This window comes from Notolabrus celidotus, chromosome 18, assembly GCF_009762535.1.
Source record: "Notolabrus celidotus isolate fNotCel1 chromosome 18, fNotCel1.pri, whole genome shotgun sequence".
Taxonomy (NCBI): domain Eukaryota; kingdom Metazoa; phylum Chordata; class Actinopteri; order Labriformes; family Labridae; genus Notolabrus; species Notolabrus celidotus.
Window position 1 is genome coordinate 9,082,145 of NC_048289.1, and position 19,979 is coordinate 9,102,123.

General features: G+C 38.5%; 2 protein-coding genes across 4 annotated transcripts; both read left to right on the forward strand.

The window, feature by feature from the left end:
• The first annotated feature begins 606 nt into the window (after positions 1–606).
• Positions 607–3,781, forward strand: LOC117830311 (bone morphogenetic protein 2-like). 3 transcript variants are annotated; one of them, XM_034708373.1, is made up of 6 exons: positions 607–671; positions 1,422–1,816; positions 2,101–2,240; positions 2,475–2,591; positions 2,718–2,904; positions 3,234–3,781. In XM_034708373.1, exons 2-6 carry the CDS (start codon positions 1,501–1,503, stop codon positions 3,647–3,649), a joined length of 1,176 nt encoding a protein of 391 aa, XP_034564264.1. In that variant the 5' UTR covers positions 607–671; positions 1,422–1,500; the 3' UTR covers positions 3,650–3,781. The 3 variants fall into 3 exon arrangements, with proteins under 3 accessions (XP_034564264.1, XP_034564262.1, XP_034564263.1); XM_034708371.1 differs by lacking the exon at positions 607–671 and adding an exon at positions 782–901 and having other exon boundaries at positions 1,330–1,816; XM_034708372.1 differs by lacking the exon at positions 607–671 and adding an exon at positions 782–901.
• A 5,241-nt stretch (positions 3,782–9,022) lies between these two features.
• lrrc18b (leucine rich repeat containing 18b) lies at positions 9,023–10,066 on the forward strand. The gene has a single exon (XM_034708227.1). The coding sequence runs from the start codon at positions 9,165–9,167 to the stop codon at positions 9,474–9,476; it is 312 nt and encodes a 103-aa protein (XP_034564118.1). The 5' UTR covers positions 9,023–9,164; the 3' UTR covers positions 9,477–10,066.
• Positions 10,067–19,979: the final 9,913 nt, after the last annotated feature.

Consider the following 19,979-nt stretch of genomic DNA (forward strand, 5'->3'; position numbering starts at 1 on the left):
ACACTTGAAAATAATTACAATCACATACAACACAAGGATATGCATTAAGCTTCACTCATGACTGAAAGTGCGCTTTACTTCACTTTAAGGGATGGTTTGACTGGAGTCTTGTCTCGTTTGTGTAGCAGTGAACTAAGAATTAAGAAAAAACAAAACATCAGGTTAACTGCTTCCCCTTGATATTGATATTTACTTTGAATTTGTCTTTAGATTTTTAAGGAAAATTACTTCACAATGTCTTAACTACTTGATAAAAGTGTGATTGACTTTTTGATTATAAAAAATACTTGAGATAGCATAAAATACAAAATAAAACATTAAAGTTTTATAGCAAATCTAATCATCATTTGATCCTCTGGTATCTTGTTGTTTACACTGTTTATTGCTGTAATCTATCCTGAGGCTTATCTGACAGCGTGGCTATTAAGTGATACAAGAGAGATCAGAAAAAAGAGGCATTTTCACGATGGGGTCTTAAACGTGAGTAATGGCCCCTAAATGAGAGGATCATCATTCTCCATCCAATGAATTGATTAACACCAGAGGAGAAACTGGACCATTGATCAGCATGGTGATCTTGGGAATTTGATCCCTTTTGTTTGACCCGATTGATTAGAGATCATCCCGGATTCATCTTAACGGAGGAATAAACATGTCATACTGAATTCTCTGTGAGTCACTCTCCAAACAGTAACGGAGCAGGGGATCAGGGGGGGACACTGTGACCGGCTTGCGTTTTGTTGAAATGTGCGCATTAACAAGCAGCTTTTGAAAACGCGCTTCATTTGCGTCACGGCTCGGCTGTTCGTTTGCTCTCTCGCAACTGGCCTCATACTGATAACAGACAAGTGGGCCGAGAAACACACGATGTGGAGCCCCCGCGACTAAACATCATAACAGGGTAACTTTGTTTGGTGTGACCGAAAACTGCTCCCTGAATAAAACATTATAGTAATGCTAATAAGAGCATGTTTCTTATCCACTATAATAGTTAAATTTGGTACCGTATACTTTATGATTTTACTGTATCCACTTATGATTTCCAACGTTTGTACACGTTTTATTGGTTTATATGCTATATTCATTTTCATAATTTCAATAATTTTAATAAATGTTAATTCTGCTTACTGGTTTTCCATAAAGACTTTAAACGATGATAGTTTTAAATATAAGATTTCAAATTTTCAAATGTGACACAAATTCAATTACTGATAAAAACCTTACAACATATCTCTGCTTTCTATGACCCACGGCCTCTAACACATCGGAACCTATAGACCATGAATAAAGGGAACTTAGTCATTTTTTTCATTTTTGTTATCTTTACAGATGACTCTCGGGTCATTTTCACCTTTCTATTGTGTTTCTTTCCACCATCACTAATCACGACCCAATCATCCCCTGGTGTTAACTGAATACAGGGATAGCCTGTCATCAAAGGGAGTGGGTTGCCCTTATCACCCCCGTCCCACCGGTCTTTGGCTCAGTACACTCAAGACAATGACATCAGGAGCAGGGGCTCTGTACCTCTGGGTCTTCCTCGTGCTCCAGCTGAGATGCGTCAACCCGCTCGCAATCCCGTGGGACAGAGGAACAGCAGGGCGACAAGAAAGTTTGGATGAGACGACTGTAAAGGAAAAGCTGGACAGGTCGGGGTATTTCAAGAATTTGCCACGAGGTCCAGCTGTGGCTCCCCACAAGAAGGCGCCTCAATTCATGCTGGATCTTTTTAACGCCGTTACGGTCTCTGATGGGACCCCGAAAAGCCAGAAGGATATCCTGGATGGAAACATAGTACGAAGTTTCGAGGATAAAGGTGCGTAAAACTGGCAAACAAATTTACATTTACGCAGGGACTACATTTATTTTCATTAACGTTTCTAAGGATTGTGTGTTAGTAACTCATATGTTCTTGATTTAAGTCAAAATGCAGCCATGTTATAGCGCTGAATAGTATGAATCAGACTGCGTAATAGTTGTATAGAACAACAGCGCACGATTACGCGCGGCTCGGCATCCCTTTAAATTGATACATTGCAAATATGTCTATATCTAAAACATTTTGAAAGTTTTAATACATTTTTATCATTTTGCCTGCAGGTCACCCTGGAGAGAGATTTCATTTCTTCAACCTGTCGTCTCTCGGCCGCGAGGAGAGAATGATTAAAGCGGAGTTTCGTTGGTTCAGAAAGAAACAGAAGTTTTACCTCGGGAAGTCAAATAGAGCACATTTCTACAAGGTAATACTTTTGGGGACAATTATCGAATATGTCTTGATGCAGATATCAAAGTCCTACCTAGATATTTGACATCATTATAATTAGTTGTATTCAGGAGTGTAATACATCTAATAAATCATGTTTTAATGTCTGCAAAAATGAATCCAATATAAGCCATCGAAGAAGTCTGATGAGAACAAGACATTCTTCATGCTCACTGAATAGTGAACTAACAGCTTCACTGTGACTGTTAAGGTGGATCTGTATGAGGTGTTGGACAGCCGAGTGAAGCCATGGAGAGGAAACCTCATCACCTCCAGACTGGTGCCTTTCTACACACAGGGATGGGAAGTTTTCAATGTCACTCAAACGGTAAAAAAAACGAAAAAAAACTCCTTATCTTTTGTTTTATTTGTTTTATTTGGGTTGATGTTTTCTTTCTTATCATAAAACTTTTTTACGATGCAGTTTTGATTCCGTGTTTAAATTGTTTGTCAGGTGTCAAAGTGGATCTGCAACAGCCAGGAGAATAACGGCATCCTGGTGGTGACTACACTTCCCTCTGGTAACTGGATGGAGTCAGTGGTGTCATCGAAACAGAACGGAGAGCTGGCAGACACCAGTGCCTACCTGGTCATATTCTCAGATGATGGCAAGACAGGGGCATCAAACCAGTCGTACCTGGGTAAAATAATCATAATGTTTGTCATATATTAAGTTTAGTTTCAAGAGGGTCTGTTTACTTAATCATATGCATACAGGTTTTATAATGTATCTGAAAATATTTGCTAATATATAATCAAGGAAATCAAGAAAAAATGTGCTCATAATTGTAGAGTGAAGTGTCATCATCCAGCATTACAATAGAATATCCTTTTTACAGACAGAAGACCTGCATGGTTGTTGACTTACGTACATGGTTCCTGTTTCAAAATGACTTAAAGAGTTGACATTTTGTTTGAATACAGCATATTAATAATCTAACCATATGTGATCTTCTTTCTTTTTCTGTAGGACAAACCAAAGCTGCAGCCGCATCACATGAGCTCCATGACCATCCCAGCAGAAGAAGACGTGCATCTCCAAGCATCTTGACACACAGCCGCCCTCAGTCCTGCCAGCGGGTCCCCCTATTTGTTGACTTTGAGGAGATCGGCTGGTCCGGCTGGATCATCTCTCCCCGAGGATACAACGCCTACCACTGCAAAGGCTCCTGCCCGTTCCCCCTGGGGGGAAACCTCAGAGCGACCAACCATGCCACGGTGCGCTCCATCATGCATGCACTCAAGCTGTCGAGTGATGAAGTGGGAGCGCCATGCTGTGTTCCTGACAAACTCCAGTCCATCAGTTTGTTATATTTCGATGATGAAGAGAACGTGGTTCTGAAGCAGTATGATGATATGGTGGCACTGAGCTGTGGCTGCCACTGAGTGGCACTGACTTTTTATCACTAGGACAATGAAGGATGGAGACAGATGATGTTTGCTTGAATTGACTAAAACACTGTATTTTTGTGCATATGTTTAAATGTTGTACTATTTTGTGAAATAAAACCATTACTCTTCAACCACTAAAGTGTGCTTTTGTTTAGTTTAGGGGTTCTCATAATTTAAAAAAAACAACACTGATAAATGATTACAAATTTAAAAAATACTGTCTACAACTAACTTAATAGCCAGGTATGCTCAGGTAGGGAAGTCATTATGTATATATGTATGTATTATGAAAGTGCATCTTTAGGTCAGTCTTCTTATCCAGAAAAAAAGTGAAAAAATGTAAATGCCACATGACAGACATTGCTTTGTAGGAATAAATATCGTTCATATGTTGATATGTTGAGAAGCATATAGCACCCTCTGCTGGCATATTTGGAAAGAGGCAGATGTGTGAGTGAGCAGCACACTGCAGATTATCTAGCTGTAAAAGTACCCTAGTTACCCTGATAGTAACAAAAGAAAAACAGAAACAAATTCTCAATGTGAGAAATTGAAACAGCCGCCCAGTGCTTCTGTGAAGGTTGATGAGAAAGTGAATCACACAGCCATCATTGAGCGGTCAAGTGTGTCTCAGGGGTGAGCATGTTGATTTTTCATGTGGTGGCTGCTAACCAAAAAACATTGTAGCACTTGAATTTGCTATTATATTAGTTAGTATTTTTTATTATGTTTTAATAAAAAACAGTCTTAATACTCTAAAAATGAAAATACCTGGAAGGGAGAAGTGAATAGCTATTTACACTTCATGATGAATTTTACTGGTAATATCAAGTGGCAGCTATAAGCTAGCAGGTGGAATGCCATGGTATTTTTAGACTTTTTCCTGTGCTTTCTTGTCCAAAAAATAATCCAAGAAGTTTCCTCTTTTATTTTTTGACATACTGTATGTTTAGTATGCTGGGAATTTTTTTTTAATTTCATGATACTGCTTATGGGATGGGGCTGATCTAGGAGTGACAGAAAAAGGGAAGTTCCTAGCATAACTCTTGATACCACCTACCATAGTTCCCACAGACATCAATACAGACTGAACTATCCATTATGCATGCACTACAAAAATAGCCATTAGTTCCTTGTCCTACCTTTCTCCAGTGTCACACCGGTCACACCACAACATCACTTTTTTTTTCTGATTACAGTTTTAAGCTTTTTGGGATATCAATACTTTACTTTCAATACATCTGATTATTGTGTAAAAATTGTTTAGAGTTCTTGTCTAATATTGTGGTTCATAAAAATTCGATCAGATTATGGTTTCTAAACATTTTAAAGTTTAGAAGCGCAAATGAGAGAAGTTGGGATTTAACAAGTCAAAAATGTGGAAGGTGAAATTAAAAAGAAAAAGAAGGAGCCACTTACATCTGCCAATATCTTTTGACAAACAGAAGGAAGGAGAAAACATAGAATATTCTGATTTCACTCTGACAACAATTGAATCAGAATCGTGTGACCTGCGTTTGTTGAGGAAATTGAATGTCTCATCCAGACAGAAAAGAATATTTAAACAAAGCATTTAGTTTTCAATTCTTACATGTGTTTGTGCTGATTTGTGAAGAAAAGCTACTTACAGATTCTTACTCACTTTTTTCCTTTACTTATGAAGTTACCATCTGACATGTTTTTAGAAATTGGGGTAAAATACAAAATAATTTTAAGTAATATTTAAAGACATTTGTTCATGAGCCTTTGATAAAAAACGGTGTTAAAGTAAAAACAACAACTATACAACAGAGATCTGTAACAACAGTTGTTTTTTTATTGGAATGGATCACAGACACAAACAGCCCTGCAATAGACTAGTTTAGAAAATTCCAATGCAACTAACTTGGCCAAACCAATTCCTCTGTCATGTCTCCTGCACATTAAAAAACAATTGAAGCAAAATTGCCTCTTAAAGCTTTTACACTGTAGAAATGAAAGTTGTGTCTTGTAAAATATACACACAAGTGTTTGCAGATTTAATTTTGGCATGCAAATTGTTTTTTAAAAATCAACTGTTTGGACATCTCAGTTTCAATCAACATTATAATCAAAGACACATTTTTGAATTTTCTTTCTTTCAAGTACTCAAAGCTCTAGTGATACAACAAACTCTGGTAAAAATAAAATCCTGGGCTACACATTCTTCAGGTAATAAAGTCATCATCCAAAAAACAATGAAGACCCCAATAACACTGCAGTTGTGTATAATAAACTCTGAGTGTACAATAAATATTCCTCATTTACATTCAAGCTTGCCCTCTCTCTCCACAACTAAATACATTATATACATGGATTGTCCATGTCTCTGAACTCTTCAGCATTGCACATTATCTTACATAAATCTGTAACAATTAAAAAACAGCATTTAACACCTATCATTTATTCCCAAGTCAGTTATCTTCTGCCAGTTACACGTCAGTCAAACTCATTCCTCAAAACACGTCCAGGACGCAATATCATCACATAATCAGCTTTCCTGTCTAGTTTAAGTTTAATTAAATAAAGAAGGAAGAGATACCAAACCTTGAAGAACCAAAGAAAATCCCCAATCAAACACTTGAAACACTTTTTCCACAAAGAGAAAAACAGGTGTAGTAGGTGTAGATGTACCTTGCACTGTTGGTCAATTTTGTTGCTCATGCTATTTTTTTCCTTTTTATGTAAAGGCCAAACATCACTTTTAAAATATCCCCATGTTTAGAAAACTGAGGGCCTATTCCTGTCTTTTCAAAATCAGAATTCATCAATCCAACATGGGAGAATTCATCTATAAAATGTTGCCCTTCTAAAATGTGTATTGCAAAAGTAGGAAGTCACTGACCAGAAAGTTAGTCAGTACACAAAAACAGAAACTGAAACACTTGATCAGAAATAATCCCTGAAAACACAATGAAAGAAATATTTTGATGGCAAAACTAAGCAAAAGCAGACAGGGAGTTCTTGTGTTATGTCCTATCAGCTAGGACAGTCTAGCTCTTCAGTGCCTAAAAACTCCCCCAACATGTGGTCGTGTTGGCCATAGACAGGCTCCAAATATTGCTGTCTGTCTGTATAGTGCATTTGCCTCGACCTTTCCAAGAGTCTCTGATCAAACTCCTCTGGTGCCATGTGAGGGGCTTGGATTGGAGCTTTTTGAGCCAATGGAGACAAACGAACTGGGACAAATCCATGGTAAAGAACCATAGGTGGGGTCAAAACCTCAAAGGGAGAGGCCTGAGGAACAGCACCCTCAGGTGGCTGGACTGGCAGCTGCAAATAACTCCCTGTTTCTGGGTCAAAGAAAGTTTTTGTCTTGACTTGTACTGGCATGTCCACAAAGAAGTACTGTCCAGAATCTGGATCCTGAAGGAGCTTTCGCTGGGTCATTGGGAAGGACTGTGTTACAATGGCATGCTCGATGCTTGACTGGCGAGAAAGCTGACTGCTGTGGCTAGTGTGACTTGACTGACGGGATAGGGTTGAAGGATGAGGAACTTCAGTGTTGCCAGAACTGATGCTGTATGCATCAATACTGTGACTCCTTCTCAATGGGTTGTCTCTGCGTGTCTTGTCTCTGGCTCGGCCTCTGTGCTGAAGCTCATCCATGATTGATTTCTCAATGCGCTGGGACCTCGGATCAGGCCTCTCATTGGCTACCATATCAGCGCTTAGCCTTCGTTCCAATCTATCTCCTAAGCATCTATCACTGCTTATTGACCTTTGGAATGGCCTCTCCGGTGTTGGTCTGTCACCAACAAAGGATTTGTACACTGGTACGTTACTGATGACCCGGTCACTGCTGTAGTGTCTCTGCAGTGGCTTCTCTCGAGTATGTCTGTTGTTGCTGCGACCTTGCCTTTCCATTGCAGGACTCGGTAGAGCTTCAGTGTTCCGGTTTTTGCTTTCAACCAAATCATGGCTTTGTTTGGGATTCTCTTGGACCATGTTTTTTTTGTCCAGTCTTCGGTCTTTACTGCTGTAGCCTCTTCTTTCATGAAGAAGTTGCTCACTGCAGTCAGTGCTGTCATTGCTGTCTTTGCCGTGGTGACTTTCACTGTGACTGTGACCATCTCCTGTCTTCTCTCTGTGTTTTCTCTCACTGCTCTTGCTGTTCCTGCTGCTGCTTTTCTGCTCAGATTTGTCACTCCTGTGTCTATCTGACCTATGTTTGCTGCTGGAGGACTTCTGTTGGGGCTTCTGGGCCTCCTCCTTTTTCATCCTTCTTGTTGCAATCTTTATGGCTTTGAGAACTGCCTTTTCAGATTTGGGCAAGACAGCTGGTGGTTTTGGTAGCCCTGTTTGGCTTTCATTACCACTACAGGTGGAGCCAGATCGCTCACTGGGTACCTTTGACACTTCATGCTCTAACAGCAGCTCATCATTCACTCCCATCTCATCAGCTGTGTCAGCTGCACTGGTCGTAAAGCTCTCCACGCCCTCAGAGGACGGACTCACACCAGAAAACCTGTCCTCCTCTTGTGGGACAGTGAGGAACAGTCCTATTTCTGGTTTCTTTAGATTTCCTGTTTGGAGAGTTGGAGGCGACAGTAGTAGGGGAGGGGAAGTTGAAATCTCTTCAGGTTTGAAAATTTCATCTTCTACTGGTGTGACTTCTTCGTTGGCTGGTTCATCGATCAGAGGAAGCTTTAGATGTTCCTTTACTTGATGTAACTCCTCCTCTCCTTTCATGCCAACACTCAGACTCCCTCTTGGCGACCAGGGTTGAACAGTCTTCTTCGACTTGCTGCTGAAAGTGTTGCCTACCAATACAGCATAATTAACTGTAAGTAAAGTAACATTTATTTATGTAACACTATTCACAGACAAAAATAAATAAAATAAAACAAATAGGCAGCATATAAAGTGCAGTGGTTACACGATCCATTAGAAGCATTACAAGTTGTGACAATTATAATCTTTTATCTATCTATTATTATTATTATTATTATTATTATTATTATAAGTAGTAGTAGTAATAATAGTTGGAGTATTATATTTCCTAAAAAAAATCTAAAGTTAAATATCAGAAATTTTGGTTTGTCTAAAAAAATGTACATGTATTTCTACGGATGAAGTTTAACTGTAATCAAGCTTTGTTGTGTGTTTGATTTGTAATTTAGCATCAGTAGCTCCATTACAATAAACATCACGCTGGTTTGCTTCAGTATGTCTGTTACCACTTATGTTTGCTCTGAAAAAATATTAACATTATAATAGTTTTGAACAAAAGAGGATGAAAAAAGTAAGAAAGGGTTGGTTAAAAGTTCCTGGTCATAACCGTAATGTGAATTTGTAATATTTGAATTGTTACATGGTTTCATGTTGTGTATGACTGAATGTGTCCCTGTTCTTACTGCAGCTGGAGGAGCTCCCTGTGAGTATCGGTCGTCTGCTGAATCTACTGGTTCTGAACCTGTGTAACAACCGTCTGACGAGCCTCCCCAGAGAGCTCGGCCTGCTGAAAAAGCTCCACACTCTCAACCTGGGGATGAACATGCTGGACGCTCTCCCCAGCTCCATCGCAGCGCTGAAGGAGCTCCGCCACATCGGCCTCTCTGACAACAGATTCACCCGCGTCCCTAGCTGCCTCTCCAGGCTCATCAAGCTGGAGAGAGTAATCCTGGACAGAAACCCCCTCCTCACTGAGGAGACACCCAGCCTGGAGTCACTAGCGATCTCAGAGAGGCTGTACATGGTGAAGAAGAGCATCCTGTGTGAGGACTGCCTCACTAAGTTTCAAACTGAGAGGAAGAAGCTGGAGGATGCTGAAAGAAATGAGTACAGCACAGTTGTGTACTAACTTCAAGGAACTGGTATTAACTGGAGTGTGATTTATTTCGGTGCTTGTGAATACATCCCTGTTTGACTGTAGTTTTTATGTGTATCTGATTTTTAACCACTAATCTATCCAGGACCTCACAGATTTTCCAAAACTTTTCCAAGTTTTACAGTCTTTCAAACATCTACAATGACTTTCAATGGATCTGTTACTTGTTTGGTTACAGTGCATAATATTTAGTTCCACTTTTGAGATTTTCTCTGTAAGGTGTTTGGTAGGTTATAAATAGAAATTCCATTCCATACTTCAATTTCACTAACATACGTAGGTTTTAACTGCAAGAAACACAAGAATATGCATTGAAAACTGCATGCATTATGACTGCTTTGGTCCTAGAGGGCAGTAAAGAGGAAGTAAAACTCAATACCAATGCTTTGATCAAACACCTTCATGACTGTCATTAATAGAGGTTCTTTGCACAAGCACTGATGCATAGGACATTTATTGTAGCTCATAACATAATGTGTTAATAATACATTTTGAGTACTGCAGTAAATGGTGATATGTTTTAAATGGAAAGATAATAAAACAGTGCTGAATGATAAAATGTCTTTTGAACTGTTTTCTTTTACCTACACTCAAAAAATATTGAAGCTATGAGAAGGTTGTCAGGAAACATCTTGTTAGTGTTGCACCAAAATTTTCTGAAAAATGGATGAAAGAGGACAAACAGACGGAGATCAATGAGGCCTATAGGTGCTGCAATAGACAACTGTTGTTGATAGAAAGATTATTTGAAGAACATTAAGGTTGCAGCTATAACCTTTGTTCCAATCGGATCATCTTAACTGTCTTTCACACCATCCTCTCATGCTCCCAACATCTCACCAAAAACTGTCAATACAATCTGAAACAACAAATTACCTCTGAAGCCAGCATCATCCTGTCTTCACTGCTCAGCTAAGCTGCAGAATGCTGAGTCGACTGGATTAAGATCTCCACAGATTGACTCATTAAGAAGCAAGCTGCCTGATATTGACTCAGCAGTAATGTGAGACTGAGCAACGTTTGGAAGAGATATCAACAGGCTATTTATTACCTACCAGGAAACGTTTTTTTCTTAATGAACATAATATCCATTATAATAGATTCAATGTTCAACCGTTAAAGTCAGGAAAATATGGTCGTGCTAGCAGAATTGTCTGGTTTGTCTGCCCTATGAGCAACAGATAGCCTGTGATTCTACTGCAATCCAGTCTCATGACAAAAGCTATTCAAATCAACAGATTCATCAGACAAGATTAAATCCTATTTGTCCTCTCTAATAAACAGTAAGAAATGCAAACACTAGTTGTAAATGTATCTGTTCATTTTCAGGTCTTTTTTGGATGACCATGGCTTGATTTACTCTCATGCAGCTGAAGCAGGACATCAGTCACAGCTGAACAGTCTAATGCTCTTTGGGCAATGCTCCACACATGCCTGGACCCTGTCAGTGCTATTGAAAATCAATTCACACACATGCACACACATACATATGGGCTGTCTTTTTGTTCCTCTCTGATTTTCTCCTCAGCCTTTCCAAAAAGTCACTCCATCCCCCCGCTCTCTCTCTCTCTCTCATGTGCCAATCACCCAAACACACACAGGCAGGCGAGATGAATGAAACAGAAATGCTGTCGAGACACGACAATGTGGCCACAAATAGAATCGTATTAATTTGGATTGCCTGGCCTTGACTCCTTAGTGGCTAAGATGAAGGACCTCTAAAAGGCATTGTTGGGTTTTTCATGAGACAAAGATTCTTCCATTATTAAAATGTGTAGGGTACATTTTGAGCCATTGAAATAACACAAAGATACTAAATTCATTTTAAGTAATTGTTCGGGTCTAATTTGGCTCATTGTTGATAAAAGCCATGAGACTGAATCAAAACAATTGAGGTATATTAAACTATAACAACAGGTTTAACCTCAATGTGATTCATCTTTGTTTTATTGCTCATGGAGAGTGTAGAGTTGGGAATTAGTCTCTCTGGATCTGTCATACTTATATCACATATTTCACAAGATGCTTCTGTATAGTTTTGTATTTTTTTTTCACGTGTGCTCCTCAGTTCAGTCTCCAGTGTTTCCTGTTATATTTTGGAATACATGTTCCTTCTGTGTCTGGTTTAGTTTTACTTCCTGTCCTTCTGTGCTTCCCTCCTTTTTGATTACACTAACTAGTTTCACCTGTCTTTTGTCACACCTGTTGTTGATTACCCTGTGAGCTATAGTTTATCTGCCCCCTACCCTTTCATTTCATCAGTTCTCTGAGCATTTTGTGGATTTTGGATTTCTTTATTAGTAAGTTTTGTTTATCTCTTGGCTTTTCTTTGTGAAACCCTTTTATTTAAGTCTGTATTTTGATTGCCCCTTCATCTTTTTTTGCTTCAACATCTTGCCATCTTTCAAAGAAAAATCCTTTGATTCAGTGAAATAATTAGTTTAGGCAGCTGACTGCGGGCAGTGCACGCAGGAACACACAAATAGACGCTCGCACGTACGCCAGTGTCTCGATTAAACAAGTAAACAAGGCCAGTATTTCGCGTTGCACACTTTAGAGCTCTATTTTTATCTGAAACATACATTTAGGCACCGTCCGCTCCACTTACCTGCTGAAGGTGCGTTGCATGCGCGCTCCGTCACATCCCGCCCTTTTTTCAAACGAGGAAACAGAGCGCATCATTTCCGCTGAATAAAAAAGCGGATATGGCGGGCAAAAGTAGTCACATGATTTCTGAAATTGAATCGTTTGGTTTTGTCATTCATGTCCTAAAAATGTGATTTGGGTTTAAATAAAATGCCAGCTAAAATGTTACAAAAATATCAGTATGAAATGTGTTTAAGTTTAAAAGTTTTAAATGCCTTAAAAATAAAGAAAATTTGCTTTTGCTAAAAGTTATGTACTTATTGGCGCCAAGTGGGAGGAGCTACAGGGGTTAAAATAGTGCTGCTTTGGCCTCTCTTGCCAGTCTTATTTTGGTTGCAGTGAAAGTAACTGACCAGCTGTGTTTTTCAATAATGCCATTTTCCTAGTGATGGCGAGATGAAGCTTCTTGAAGCATTGAGGCTTTCCATCCAATTGGTTCACTCATGGGCCGAAGCTTCATGGTGCTCCATTTGCTCTACTGCACCATCAAGTGGACAAAAATGTAAAATAAGAGCAGTGATTATAATGACACCATCCCTTTGGTGTGTGAAGCTTTGAATTGAATAAGTTAAAGATGTTTGTGATGCCAACACATAAGTAATGAACTTCTTAATATGGTGTCTGTCTTTATGATACAATGGCCGGGTCAAAAGGGAAAGTGGAAACAAATTGGGGATAAGGTTGTGACTGTGCGCTGCCCCTTATATTTCAAATCGCGCACCAAACCCGCGAAACTGGTTCCTGAATCAGTCACGTGGTACAGGCGGCTCGCGAGGCTTCGAACGTCATTGTTTTCGGCCCCTCCCCTCAAGGAAGCAAGCCTCGATACGCACTTCGCGGAAACGCCCCCTCAAATACTCGACACACGCTTCGAAGCTTCGGCACATCTCTAACATCCCTACATTGTCCCCCTGTGTGGATTTACGAGTTTCTATGGAACTCTTGTCTTGTTGGTTATTTCTTTGTACATTTTGTGAAAAGTATTTTCACTTTTTTAACACTTTTTGTAAATATTTTTGCATTGCACTTTGGGAGGACAGCAAACTAATAAATTACACCATCACTGCATTATTGACTGTGACTGTGTTTTCCACTTTAAGTGAGTTGTTGAGAAAATAACCTTTTAGACAGTCTTTAAAACTTAACATTTAGGAATCAAAATTACATGCAGATGTATTTTAATAACCTGTACAATGTCTCTTTTTTGCTTTTTTTAAAATCCATAAATCTGTAATATCATTCCATTGAGTGTCAGACAGACTCAGGGGACTTAGATGCTAGTCTGATAGGCAAATTTTCTCTATTGCTGGTTGCTTCAAAGTAACTTAAGTCATAGACTCTAAAAAATGCAATGGTTGTACAGATAAGTCTGGCCTGATTCAAACATGCCTGTGAGACTGCCATTAGGTCTGTTGTATTTGTACCTTTAAGTCTATCTTAAATGAAAGACAGACCCCAGAACAGTGCCTGTGTTTTTAAATGCTGTTTTGTAATCACAAACTGCACTTTACTTGAAAATAAGTTGCACTTTTAAATTATTATTGTTTGCTTCTACATACTGTCTGCATATATGTTCCATGTTGTTGAGTTGTGCCATTTATTCTGACGTGTGCTGCTGACCTCTTGGCCAGGTCGCCCTTGAAAATGAGGTCTTGATCTCAATGGGACTTATCTGGTTAAATAAAGGTTAAATAAAAAAAAAAAAAGGAAAAAAAATGACATGCGCAACATTTAATTTGTAGTTTTCTTTGTTTGCCGTCCATGTATTTTACCTCTTACTTTTTCTCCTCTGGTTTGGTCTCTCCTACATTAAATAGATTGACAGAAAATTCCACTGATGTCTCCCTGCAGATTGATTAGGTAAGAGTTAATAAATATAGCTGCATTCCTATTGTCTGCTCTTGAGAAATAGCATTTTGCCTCTGAATGCCAAAAAGAATCCTGTTTTCAACACAGCCCTGTAATACAGACATAATCACACATTAAAATATCCTTATCATGCAATATGAATCAACACAGACAAGTAATAAACTACAGTATTAGCTTCTTGACAAATATTAGAATCTTGACCTTCAAGGCTATATGTTCTCACTCACTGTAAACAAACGTAAAAGCTCACACAACAACAGTGTGAGGAAATGCAGACAGACAGAAATACAGTCAGACAGGCAGAAGACTTCCATCCATATTGCATACGCCATAGTCTGCTATCCTGTCAGCTCCTTTCATAACCATTAGTGGATGAAGTCATGGCCCTGTGCTAATTGTCTGTGACAGAGTATAGAGAAGGGTAATGGGGGCAGAGAGGGGTTAGAGAGAAATACAGAGGCAGACAGACAGGCAGAGAGACAGACAGACCTCAGGGAAAACACCTGTCTGCTGTGCATCTCTACATTCAGTCACACTTATCTCATAATGAGCACCGATTTAATTTTCGTTTTACTAATTAAAATATGAGATGAGAGTCTGATTCCCTGGATTGTTGCTGATTAGAAAAGGTGTTTTAATGAATATTCTTATTCCACAGTTTCACCCAAGCCAACATCAGCCTCCTCCAGGGGATTTGAGATTACAATAAAAGTCATTTAAAGAACTGTTAGACTTATCCTGCTAACATATCATTTAGATCATGCTAATGCCAGTTAAGATATCAAATATTAAAGAGAGTAAAAGAAACAGGATTGTCAACACTGTGAAACAGGCTAACATCTAAGTACATTAAAATCACTGTGACCTCTCATGGAGATCTTCAGGGTTATTAATATGAGACTTTGTGCAGAAGAAAAAAAAAACAAATATACAAATTATCATTTAAATGTTTCAAGATATCATATCATGTGTTTTAAAGAATAGATCCAGATACTTCTCACATCAGCGCAAGCATCTGGATTACATTTTATTTGTTTTCAAATCATGAAAACATAGATAAGGTGCAAACACGCTGCACAATTTCCATTAGGAGAAACAGGCTACAATTTGAAAATGATTGACTTAAGAAAAGAAAAGGCTAAAAGTCAAAAACAAATGCAAAGAAAGTTACATCTCGCAATTATAGTAATGCCCTGCAATGAAACAATGTTCTGCAAAAACACTGCATTAACACCAAACAAGCTGTAACAGTAAAATAGTGCAAATGATCATTCCTTGTTTGTCTTTGTTAAATTGATACAACAGACAGATATCTGATTTAAATATAACTTTTTGTAGATACAGAGTCAAAGTCAGCATCCTCAGTCAGTGCTGGGGACTGAACGATGAGACCCATCGCAGTCAGTCGATGGCGATCAATAAATAATGCTAAGTCAACAGTCACACCTTCAGCAGCCCCCCTGCTGCTCTGTTTTAGCACATCCCACCCCAGCCAATATGAAATATTTATCACCCTCAGTCTCAATAATTTAAAGCGTTTTCTAAACACTGTGGCTACTGAGGACTAGTTAGCATTCTGAGTGTGGGTCATCCTCAGTGACCTTATTTGACCTCTGTGGTCACAAGGGAAAGATGCATTGTTCATAAGAGAAAAGTACAGTTTTATTAACAACGCATAGAAGTTCCAATTTGCACAAATAGAATTGTTCATCTGCACGTGAGCAAACAATGGCTAGCTGAGTTATAGCCAGCCATAAATTATCTAAGAATCTTCTGACTCAGGTCAAACACAGCACAGCAGACTTTATAAGTGTGTGCTAGTGTAAAAAATGTGATGGTGTTGGCTAATATATTCAGTAACCTACTAATCGAAATAACCATAGTCTCTCAAATCTATAGTGAAGTAGTGGCTGATATCAAATACCCCAATAATACTGATACAAACAGTGATGTTACATTATAATACACTGAAACCTGACATTTTGCTAGGTTCAACAAAAATTACATTAACTGTTAGCGCTACACTGTTGTTTGTTACTGTAACACAATAGGACACCTGAAATAAGTCAATGCTCTGGGCTTATCTCAATTCAGTCAATCATTTAAAAAAAATCCATTTAGAATAATCATAATCATAACAAAAATTATCTCAGTTATCTAATGGGCAATTATAGACTGCAGTCTATATATATTGTGTTATTCAAAGAGACCCAATATTAACAACAACAAGCAAGCATTGGACATCATTTAGTAAGAGATGCAGAAAAAACATATTTTTAACAGGAAAAAATCTTGAACAGAACCAAACTCATCTGTACACAGCCATCTGCCTGACAAGATGGGCTGAGAAAGTGGGATACTAGGAGATACATGGATAGAGACAAACAGAGTAAAAACAACAGATAATACAGACGTATGGATATATTGCTAGTGATGGTCTGTAAAGTCATGTCAGGTTGAATACTCGGTAGTACCACCCCTGTTTGTGCTTCACCACAGCTTAAGTGATGGATTGATACACCAGAGATACAGTATCTGCTCTAAAAATTACAAGATGCCAATCTAATCTCTCATATTCATGCAGATTCTTCACAGCAGAGGAACTGTACATGGCCTGTCACCCAGAAATGGGTTAAAATGTGTTGACTTTTAACCTGACATTAGTTACTTCATATTAAACAAAACTTTTACTGCGGGTCTTGGTCATTTTTTTTTTTTTGCCAGAAACAGCTGATGGTTTGCTTGTGGTAACAGTACTCGCTATCAGTAACTTTATACCACAGCATGCTGTAGTCTGTAGATGTTGAGGGAATAATCTAATGTTAGGGGATCCATAGGCTATTCTGACTGGCTGGTAGTTCTGGGCTCCTCAGTTGAGAAGTCTACTAAAGGACCTCTATTTTGTTTCCTTAGGGAGGCTGTAGTCCAAAAAAAGAAGTTCAGAAGTGTTCACATAACTGAACACATATGGCCTGATAAACATTTACTTCAGGCTGTGTGGGGGGCTGCCAAAGAGGAGAACTTGTTACTCAATAGTGTCAGTGTCCAGCTGCTACGTCTCCTCCTCAAGGTCAACATGTACTGCCCCATGTTTATACCCAGGTTTGACAGAGTCCAAAATACAATACCTAACAGTTTCAGTTTCAAACCAACACAAAACCTGCTGCATCCATAACACTGATGCTACAAGTACCATGTAGTCCAATCACAGGGATAAGGACATACACATCGAATAGCCCAAAGTAACTAGGTTAACTAGGGTAACTAGGTATTAGGTAATATTTCATAGTAGTCTGCACATGTAACCACTTTGTACAATTAAGCAAGGATTAAACAATTGAAAATAACAAAGATGTATTCTTGTTAGGAATTAGCAGCCTCTGGCGAACTAATTGAACGCCTAATTTTGTCAACAGGATTGTAAAAGTAATCCAACTGTGATATTAGTCATGATCACTAATTAGTGTCATTTTGACAGCCTTTTAACTGTGACACAGGTACCAACAATTCTCAGCACATGGACTAGCTGTGCATGGCTGATGTTTTTTTAGTTGTGACAAGGTTAATTTGCATATAGAGATCAGTTTTGTCCTGAATGAATGCATGATGGCTCATTTAAATCCCCAGAAACAGTGCCAGTGCACAGTAATGCTATTTTTCCTGCAGTGCAGTCCGGGGAGGGTTTAATCCTTTGTGCACGTTATTAGACAGCATCTATTTGTCTTTTTTTGCCCAGACTTAGCAAGCACAAAATCAATGCAAACCTTTTTTCTGAATTAGACCCATAGTATTTTTCTATATTTCCCTTGATCTTATTATATCAACAAAGACTGTAAAAAGTGTGACGGTGCTTCTTTTCTAGCTTATGAACATTTGGATAAAGCTTCGAAACAGACAGCAAATGTTACTTGTGCTCTCTTGAAACACAATGACTTGGTAAATTAGTTCATCTTATGAGTCGCTTCACCTCATAAGAAATTATTCAAATAATATTTCAATGATATGATTGATATGAACATAAATAATTTGGTTCATATCGAGGTCATTAGTCCACCTGCCTGCAACCTGTCAACAAGCATTTTAAATCTGTCCATTGTCGAGGTTCCCTGGCTCACACTGCAGCGAACATACACCAACCTTAAAACTCATGAAGTTTATATTCTATATTTGTGTACTGTAACAATTATAAACATAATCCTAGTTTCAGACTGCACGGGAAAAGCCAACTAGGTTTTCATTTACAGTGAACAGAATGTACTCTACATCCAGGATACATGAATTATTTTCAAAGGCTGATTTCCTTGTTAAGACATTTACAGGTGAAGACCTGCAGAGTTTCCTGAATTGTACGTGACTTAATAGAAAAGAAGGACTATAAATGTAGAAAGTCCAATAAAATAAAATTGATTTATTACTATATGATGAATAATGCATGATAAAAACTATATGATAAATTATGGATTTAGTTAATTAAACTGTTGAGTGTTCATCCATCACTGGAGGTGAAGGTAAATGTCAAGGACATACACAGTCCGAAAGAACCAAACACTTTATTCAAACCAGAAACACAGCAGGTCTATGACAGCTTCAGAACATCCAGGCTTTGTGTCTAGCTCTGTACTTGCAGTCATATGGTTCTTGGTGATGATAGGAAAAGGCTTTTTGTACTTTGAGTCAAATACTGTAGTTCCTGCTCATGCTGGTGAAATTGGTCCTACTTTTATGTATAACAAGGTTCCTGGTACTTTGAGTGAGATTTGACCTGATAGTTTTGTTAAAAGGTTCCTGATACGTTGAGTCAAATGGTTCCTTTGATTGTTATGGTTCCTGATAATTTTTGAGGAATTTATGGGTAACAAGGTTCCTGGTGTTTTGAGTTAGAAGATTCCTCATTGAGTCAAATAGTTCCTGGTCTTGTTGAAGGAATTTGGTCCTGGTTATATGGGTCACAAGGTTCTTGGTACTTTTAGTCAAACAGTCACTGGTTCTGTGGATTCAACTGTTTTTGATCCAGTTGTTTCAGAGGTTCCTGGGTTGAAGGGATCATTTTACTTTGAGTCCAAAGTTTCTTGACAATCCCACGATTCCTTGTGTTTTGAGTTAAAGGTTTTTTGTGCTTTGAGTGAAATGGTTCACGGTCATGTTGTTGGAAGAGATCCTGAATTTATGGTTAAAACATTTTCCTGGTTCTTTGAGTGAAATAGTTCCTGTTACTGTGGATTACATTTTCCTTATCCAGTTATTCAGATGGTTTCTGCAACCTGTCAATTAACTTTGTCCTTGTTTTATGGGTTAAAATGTCCCTGGTACTTTGATTCTAGTGGTTCCTGGCTATGTGAGTGGAATTGCTGCTGGTTTTCTGGCTAATAAGGTCCCTGGTACTTTGAGTCAAAAAGTTCCTGGTCCTTTACATTACATTTTTTGTGATCCAGTTATTCTAAAATTAGCATTTCCAGAGTGTCTTATGGTTACTGGTGTTTTGGGTTCCAAGGTTTCTGATGTATTGAGTCAAATGGTTCTTGGTTGTGCAGATTCGAAATCGTTTCTTATGGGCTGAACAGCATTGACAGTTTAGAGCTGACAGCCTCATTTAGCTTACATGAAACCTGAGAGCTATCAGTACCTGCAGGGCAAGCACAACTCCCTGTTTCTGACACTGCTTTAGGTTCAGGGAGAGCTCTTTGATTCATTCAAACAGGACTTACTGGACAAAATGAACCCTTAAAATCTGCCTACTGTCTGAGTAGTCAGTAAAATCACGGATTACTCTTACTCATTTTAACACACTTCTATCAATAAACCTTTAAAACAGTTGTGGTGCCATCACCGTTTTCTCTGTGACAGTTCTTTTTTTATTTATAATACCTTGAATAGGTCGACTAGCCTAACTTTACAGACTTACACCTGCTCCTTCCTAGTAACAAAAGTTACACCCAGGTGTAACACAAACAAGGCTTAAGT